This window comes from Erinaceus europaeus, chromosome 15, assembly GCF_950295315.1.
Source record: "Erinaceus europaeus chromosome 15, mEriEur2.1, whole genome shotgun sequence".
Taxonomy (NCBI): Eukaryota; Metazoa; Chordata; class Mammalia; order Eulipotyphla; family Erinaceidae; genus Erinaceus; species Erinaceus europaeus.
The window spans coordinates 4,926,737-4,934,826 of NC_080176.1; the positions used below are offsets into that span (position 1 = coordinate 4,926,737).

The 8,090-nt window shown below is 56.0% G+C and overlaps 1 protein-coding gene and 1 long non-coding RNA gene across 4 annotated transcripts in view; both read right to left on the bottom strand.

The window, feature by feature from the left end:
* The window catches only part of LOC103127214 (caspase-6), a 7,563-nt gene extending 4,363 nt beyond the window's left edge, over positions 1-3,200 (bottom strand). Inside the window, exons 1-6 of one of the 3 annotated variants that reach the window (XM_060172512.1) lie at positions 2,546-3,200; positions 2,324-2,464; positions 1,965-2,160; positions 1,785-1,873; positions 1,159-1,269; positions 905-1,072 (exon numbers count right to left, since the gene is read on the bottom strand). In XM_060172512.1, coding sequence (XP_060028495.1) covers positions 905-1,072; positions 1,159-1,269; positions 1,785-1,873; positions 1,965-2,160; positions 2,324-2,464; positions 2,546-2,620 — 780 coding nt within the window. In that variant the 5' untranslated portion in view covers positions 2,621-3,200. The remainder of the gene's footprint in view (positions 1-904; positions 1,073-1,158; positions 1,270-1,784; positions 1,874-1,964; positions 2,161-2,323; positions 2,465-2,545) is intronic. The other 2 variants (XM_016194790.2, XM_016194791.2) reach the window with 2 other exon arrangements.
* Positions 3,201-5,165: 1,965 nt separating this feature from the next.
* Positions 5,166-6,793, bottom strand: LOC132533056 (uncharacterized). Its single transcript, XR_009544940.1, has 2 exons — positions 6,695-6,793; positions 5,166-5,489 (listed from the first exon to the last, which is right to left on the bottom strand). It is a non-coding gene; the product is annotated as an uncharacterized LOC132533056 (long non-coding RNA).
* Between the last annotated feature and the right edge of the window lie 1,297 nt (positions 6,794-8,090).

An 8,090-nucleotide genomic window follows, 5' to 3' on the forward strand; every position in this document is an offset into this window, starting at 1 on the left:
TGAGCTCAGGGGTTCAGGGTGCAGTGAACAGACTTTGATTCCTAGCATTGCATCCTGCTCTGGTTCTCTCTCTCCCTCATTAATTAATACGTTTTATGATATTTCACTTATTTTTTTATTGGCTAGAGAGGGAAATCCAGAGGGAAGGGGGAGATAAAGATGGAGAGAGGGGGTCGGGCAGTGGTACACAGGTTAAGCGCAGGTGGCACAAAACACAAGGACCAGAATAAGGGTCTCATTTCGAGCCCCTGGCTCCCTACTTGCAGGGGGGTCGCTATGCAAGTGGTGAAGCAGATCTGCAGGTGTCTGTCTTTCTCTCCCCCTTCTCTCTTGATTTCTCTCTATCCTCTCCAACAACAACAACATCAATAACAATAACAACCACAACAATGATAAAACAACAAGGGCAACAAAAGGGAAAAAAAACAGCCTCCAGGAGCAGTGGATCTGTGGTGCAGGTGCTGAGCCCCAGCAATAACCCTGAAGGCAAAAATTTTTTTTTAAAATGGAGAGACAGAGAGAGAGACACCTTGTAGGTCTGCTTCACTGCTGGTGAAGCTTCCCCCTACAGCTGGGGGTCAGGGGCTTGCACCCGGGTTCTTGTGTGTGGTGATACATACACTCAACCAGGTGCTTCACCACTTGGCGCCTCAAAACACACATTTTAAAGGAAGTAAGGAGGTGAGTGGGGTGGCAGGTAGTGAGCTGAGGGGGACTAAGGCCTCTGAGATCCTGTGGGGACCAGCCTGAGGGACAGGCAGCACACCCCAGGGGTCCAAAGGCCTGAAGTGGGTTCCAAAACACAGCTGGGAAAGGGGGGCTGGATCTGGGACCTCATGTTCAGTCCATGTGGGGCTTCCTGTCCTGCCCACACGTCCGCAGCCCACAATTGGGGCTTCCTCACCTGGGCTGTGGGGTCAGTCCTCAGGACGGTCTGGAAGCCCAGGGACTCGCATAAGCCTCTCAGTGCCTCCACATCACGCTGGGCCCCGGGCCGCTCTCGCAGCACAGCCAGGATGAGGGCAGCCCTGGCCCCTGACAGGTCATACTGAGCCCCGGGGCTGCCTTCCTGCTGGGAAGCTCAGGTCATCTGGGTGGCTGGTGGAGGCCCCCACTCCCCTGCTCCCCTGGAAGCTGTGGGCTCCCCCACCTGCTCACCTCCTGATCCCACAGTCCTGCCTCCTGCAGAAACAGTGTCCCCCGCAAAGAGCTCCGCAGGACGGGGCAGTAGCTGGCCCTGCAGGACTCACGGGATGCCAGGCCAAAGACCTGCTGGGTGCGGTGCAGGGGACCTCTCAGGAGGCTGCTCCACTAGGGTGGGGGGCACAGAACCCTGACTCCAAGAGATGCTTGCCCAGGCTCATGGCTACTGCATCTCTTTGGGGTTCCCTGCCAGAATGCAGGGGGGCGGGGGCAGCAGAAAGTGGGGCAGCAGGGCACAGGAGGCCTGGGGCTGGGACTGCGCGGGCACAGCTTCATTCACCACACAAGTGGAGAGGTGGACTTCAGGAATTCAACAAGCAGCCGGTGTGTGGGGTGGCGGTGAGGCAGGAGGTCCCAGCTGAGTGAGGATGGCTTCCCAGACAGGACAGCCTCAGGGTCATCGAGCAGGTGGTGGCAGGGTCGAGTGTGGTGGGGGAGGGCATGGGGGCCTATGCTGGGCCGAGGGAGTGAGAGGGCAGGGGGGGAGGAGGCGAGAGCTCCAGGCAACACTCGAGGGAGACAAGGCGGGAGCCTCCGGGTGACCTGTGTGACCAGAGGGTGGCAGGGGCTGAGGGGCCCACCTCAGTCAGCAGCTGCAGGAGGGACCAGTGAGGACAGCGGCCACACAGCTCCCTCAGGCCTGTGAGGAAGGCCCCGGGCTCAGGGGCCGCTGGGAAGAAGCAGCGTGTCGGCCTGGAGGAAGGACCTAGGCCTCCCCCCCAGCCCCCCCTCCCAGATGGGGTCCCTGCCCACTCACACACCCCTAGGAGCACTTGAGAGCAGCAAGAGGATTTTGGGGTGGCCCTGCAAGGCCTCACAGCGGCTCAGCTCCCGCACCAGCAGCTGGGGTCTCCTTAGCTGCTCACGGGGGGCTACCAGGGCCACGAGGGCACAGCTCACAGGGCCCCCCTGGGCATCCAACTGCTCCCGGAATCTAGCCAGCTCCCCAAGGAAGCCCTAAAGCAGGAGAGAGGGGGCTGGCCAGAGGGTCTTCCCAGCTCCCCTGTGTCGGTGCTCCCTGGACTCCCCTGCAACACAACTCCCCTGCGGCCCCGCCCCGGGCTCCCCTGCACCCACATCACCTGCACCCTGCCTCCTGGGGCACCTTCCCCCTTCCCACCTGTGCCGAGGCCTCCCTCCTCTGGCAGCTGTGGAAGCCTAGGGCCTGTAAGGTGGCCTCCAGGATGGCGACGGTGGAGTCTGGCACCTCAGGACTACAGATGGTCAGGGCCGCCCTTGGGGCCCGCAGGCTGTACGTGCCCTGAGAAGGCAAGGCCAGGCTGGGCAGGCTGGGGCCAGGCAGGGAAGGGAGCAGGCAGGCGGGCCCCCACCTTCCCTCTACCTTTCTGGCCAGGCTGTCCTGGGCATCTGCCATGTGAGCAGCCACCCGCAGGGTCCCAGCCACCAGGAAGGCCATGGGAGCTAAGCCGAGCCTCCTCCACAACTAAGTGGGCTTCCTGCCTCTGGCCTGCTGCCTGCTGCCAAGCCCTGAGTCCCCAACCTCGCCCTTGCTTTCGCCTGGGCTGTGAAGGGTCTGGACTCTGACCTGCCCTGGAAACCAGTGCCCTGTCTGTGTCCTTGTCCCCTGCCCTGTTCCTGTGGGCCCCCACCTGAGCCAGGAGCCAGAGCCCAATCCTATTCTTAGGCCTGGCCCCACTCCCATCTGATCTCGTTACACCCTGATGCTCCCTTCCTTCAAGCGAGGCACCAGCAGATGCTGCACCCAGCAGCCCACGCACTGGGGCTCTTGGGGAGCCATGGCAACAGCCCAGAGGGAGCCCCCACCTAGAGCCAGTGGTTGCTCCACCTGGGAAGCCGGGTCACCCCCCAGAAGTGTGGGGAGCCGGTGGAGAAAGGGCCATGTGGCAGAGAATGGCTCATTCCAGACCACCTTTGCCGTGCCCTAGGCGGGTGCTGAGACCACCAGGTGAATGGGGCAGGGCTGGGCCAGGGGCCCATAGGGAGGATACACAGCAGGGCTGGGCAGGCAGTGCCCTCTCCCCGAGGGGCACGGGGCAGCTTCTCATCTGGACCACACCGCCCCCCCACACCCACACACCAAGCCACGGAGAGCAAGGGTGCCCCTGTGGCCAGTCCTTCTCTCCCCTGTGCTGTGCACAGACCCGGTGGCCTCAGCTGCACAAGGCTGCTGCTGCCTGCAGAGCACAGCTGACCAGGAAGCCAAGGACCAGGCTCCACACATGCTTCTTGCCCACCAGCTCATGTGCCTCTGGGTGTGACTCCAGGCCCCCTGCCTCCACCCCCACCACTCCCCCCAAAAAACAAACAAAGCAGCCTGGAGGAAGTTTCCACATTTATTCACCCTCTGCCCAGAGAAGCCCAGCTGGGTGGGGGAGTCAGCTGCCAGCACTGCCAGAGTGCTAGTGTTAGGACCACAGTCTCCATGCCTGGAGGAGGAGGCAGAGGGCCCCACCCCTCACCAGACTAGTGATGGCCAGGAAAGGGGGAGGGCTGCAAGGTCCTTGCCACCCCCAGAACCTCCTCACTGGTCCCCAAGGTCCAGGCCTGTTCTGCAGGGCAGCCCCGCAGCCTGAGGAGGTGAGAAAAGGTAGCCAGTGCAGCAAGGCTGGGGGTTTGCACGGGGGGCGGGTCCTCACTCCAGAGGTGCTGAATGTCTGGGTTGGTTGTGGGCAGGAGGCAGCCCTGTGGACGCACCCTCAGACCTCACCCCACAGGCTGGGCTGTACTGGCGCACAGGCTCTGGTGGGTGATGAGGTGGGCGTGCTGCCTGAAGGTGAGCCTCAGGAGGCTGGCCCAGGCAGGAGGGACACACACACACACACACCTCCCTCATGGCCACACTGCAGCCAAAGGCTCACTCACCGCCGTAGCTGTGCGCTTCCAGTGTGCTGGTGGCCAGTGTGGCGACCCCAGTGTCAGGGGAAGCCCCTTGGCACTGAACTCTCAAGCATGAAGTCCTGAGTTCAATCCCAGGCTGCATATGCATCAGAGTGATATCTGATCCTCTCTCCTAGCTTTCTCATTAATAGATGTTTTTGTTTTTTTTTTCAGTGAATCACCAGCTTCGGGGAAGGACAGGTTTTGAAACTGAAAACTCTTGTCTGTCTGTTTCAGAGTCCACAGGCAGAGACACTACTCCAGCCTGACAGTATAGTAAATGTTTTTTAACATTTTTTTAGAAAGTTTTTTTTTAAATATTTATTTTATTTATTCCCTTTTGTTGCCCTTGTTGTTTTATTGTTGTAGTTATTATTGTTGTTGTCGTTGTTGGATAGGACAGAGAGAAATGGAGAGAGGAGGGGAAGACAGAGAGGAGGAAAGACACCTGCAGACCTGCTTCACCGCCTGTGAAGCGACTCCCCCGCAGGTGGGGAGCCAGGGTTCGAACCGGGATCCTTATGCTGGTCCTTGTGCTTTGCGCCACCTGCGCTTAACCTGCTGCGCTACAGCCCGACTCCCTAGAAAGTTTTTTCTAAAAGATTTTATTTATTAATGAGAAAGATAGGAGGAGAGACAAAGAACCAGACATCACTCTGGCACATGTGCTGCCAGGGATCAAACTCAGGACCTCATGCTTGAGAGTCCAAAGCTTTATCACTTCACCATCTCCCGGACCACTTTTTAAAATATTTTTATATTTATGTATTTATTTTCCCTTTTGTTGCCTTTTTTTATCATTGTTGTAGTTATTATTGTTGTAGTTATTGATGTCGCCCTTGTTGAATAGAACAGAGACAAATGGAGAGAGGAGGGGAAGGCAGAGAGGGGGAGAAAAAGTCACTTGTGAAGCGACTCCCCTGCAGGTGGGGAGCCAGGAGCTTAAACCCCAGATTCTTCCTCCGGTCCTTGCACTTTGGTGCAAAACTTTTGCTTATGGTGGTACAGGGGAATTGAGCCTGGGATTATGGAGCCACAGGCATGAGAGTCTCTTTGCATAACCTTTATGCTATCTACCACCACCCATAAATAAAACATTAAAAAAAAAAAAAGGATACAGTACACTTAGGTGTATGTCCAAGAACACCCCTGCAGAACCTGAGGCAGTACCCAGTAATCAAAAACTGTAAACAGTGTGTGTGTTTATATCACAGCTCTGCTCATCTCTGGCTTATGGTGGTACTAGGGGTTGAATCTAGGACCTTGGACTTTTAAGCGTTTTCTCACCTACTTTACCACTTGTGAAACTTTCCACCTGCAGGTGGAGACCAGGGGCTTGAACCTGGATCCTTATGCACTGTAATGTGAGTGCTTAACCACGTGCCCCACTCCTTGGCCCAGGATTTCTATTGAAGCTCAGTGAATCCCTGGTGGGAGAGGGAAAAGAAAGAAAGAAAGAAAGAAAGAAAGAAAGAAAGAAAGAAAGAAAGAAAGCAGTACATGGGAGGTGCTGGGAGATGGCTCAGGCAAAACATGTCATGGAGCTGGGCAGTGGTACACCCAGTAGAGTGCACATATTACCATGCACAAGGGACAGGGTGCAAGGCCCTGGTCACCACTTGCTCGTAGGGAACCTTCATGACCAGTGGAGTAGTATGGCAGGTGTCTCCCTTTCTACTTCTCACTGTCTTATTAGAAAGAAAAAGTAGGGAGGTGGTGGTGGCCCAGGAGATGCCGCGGTGGATAAAGCACTGGACTCTCAAGCATAATTTCTTGAGTTCAGTCCTCAGCAGCACATGTACCAGAGCGATGTCTGGTTCTTTCTCTCCTATCCCTCTCGTTAAAAAAAAAAAAAAAAAAAAAGCAGGAGGGCGGGGCAGGTGGTGGTGCACCTGGTTGAGCACACATATCACCGCGTGGCGGTGTACTTTTTAAATTTTTATTTATTCAGTTATTGAATAGAGACAGAAATTGAGAGGGGAGGTGGAGAGAGGGAAAGAGACAAATACCTGCAGCCCTGCTTCACCACTTGTGAAGCTTTCCCTCTGCAGGTGGGGGCCAGGGGCTTGAAGCTGGTCCTTGCGCACTGGGATGTGTGGGCTTCAGCAGGTGCGCGGCCGCCTGGACCCTCCTTTCTTTGCTTTTTTTATATTTTTTATTATATTTTTGAGAGAGATACAGACAGAGAGAGACACAGAGAGAAATTCCAGAGCACTGCTCAGCTCTGGTTTATGGTGGTATGGGGGACTGAACCTGGGACTTTGGAGCCTCAGGCATGAGAGTCTGTTTGCATTAACCATTATGCTATTTCCCCCACCCCTTTCTTTGCTTTTTGTACTTCGACGCAAGGAAGTGGGAGGGATCTCAAGGATGCAGACAGATACAGGCGACAGACGGACAGACGACCCCGGACTCTGCCCAGTTCTTCCACCAATGGGGGCTTCCTGCTCCGCGGTCCCAGCTCCTTGCCCAGGGCCCCGGAGGAGTCCGATCGCTCGCCGCTTCACTCCATTACGGGGACGCGCTCCCTCCGCCTTGAGGAAGGTCGGGGACTCTTCAGAGTGGCTGAGCTGAGCGCGATAAGGGAGAGACGTGGCCGCGGCCGCCGCCCGCACTTCCCAGGGGCGCGCACCTGCCCTGCAGCCCGAATCCCCGAGCCGCAGCTCTGAGCTCCGTGACCGGTGTACTCACACCTCCCGCAGGCGCCGTGGTCTCCCACTTCCGCCGGAAGTCCACGCAAGGCAGGCGGGGAACCACTTTGCGCATGCGCGGCAACAAGCACCGAATGCCACACCTCCCGGGAGGCTGTTCGTACAGAGCCCACCTCCTTCCTGACAGCCAATGAACAGAGAGATTCTCAGAGCTAGCCAATCAGAAGGCAGGAGTGTCACGCACGGTTATACCCCCTTCTGCTCTAGACTAAGGGCTCTCGTCTGTCTCAAAGTCTTTTACAATGTCCTCTGGGCGCTGGATACGAACGGCGATGCCAAGGCCGCCCCAGCCTTGAATGGAGCGCGCATTCCGCCAGGACAAGTGCCCTGCGGCCAGCTCTCCCACCCGGAATGGTCGGTGGCTGGAGCTCCGACCTGGGAGATTCGCACGTAGTCTTGTGCCCCAGTTCTCCGTGCAGGATGCTGAGCCCCAGAGGCCGCGCGCTCCCACCCGCCGCTTCATGGAAGCAAGTGCTGTCCCGGGAAGCAAGTGCTGGGTGCTTCCAGGCCCGCTCCCACTCTCCATTACTCTCAACTTGGAGATCCAAAACCCCAGATGTTTTTCTGACATAGAAAGAATTTGCATTTGACTGTGCAAGTATTGAGTACGTCGTGTAGAAAAGACAACTGAGATCGGCTAGAAAAATAGCACGCGAGGTTGGTTGATGGAACAATGGACTTGCATGAGTTGAGTCCCTGCCACTGCATATGCCAGATAACCAGGTCCCTCCCGCTTCTATCAATAATAAGTCACTTTTTTTTTTAAAGAAAAGGAAGTTGAGAAAGTACAGGGAATTAAAATATTTTCATTCTCTAGGCTAGCTCCTCACTCACACCTGCTCTATATAAACTCCAAAGGGTCCCAGGCTGGCCTATTTTCCCCTTCAAACATTAGTGAGATATATTCGCAGTATTTCGGGATAACCGAGGGCCATCGGTTCCATAACGAGCTGGAAACCGAATAGCTCTCCAGTAACTTTCTCTCAGAAGTGGGTAGTATTTCCGCCTTCAAACAGCAGGTGCTAGTTTTGCAAAGCTAAATAAAGCTCTCACTTCTGAGTGCAGAGTTACATTTTTGCCCTTTGCTGCCCAAGGACTGGCTTCTGGCGAGGGCTCCCTCTTATCAAGTGGTCTCTCACCACTCAAAGCTCCCTGAGGTCAGGCCGCCTTCCTGTCCCACCCCTAGCATTGTGCCTGCCACAGTATTTGCTGATTAACAAGCAAAGCTTTCCAACGACGCTATTCCGAAATAATCACTGTCAGTATTCCAGTCTCTTCTTATAGTTCTACAGCTGCCACTTGATAGCTCAAGTCAAA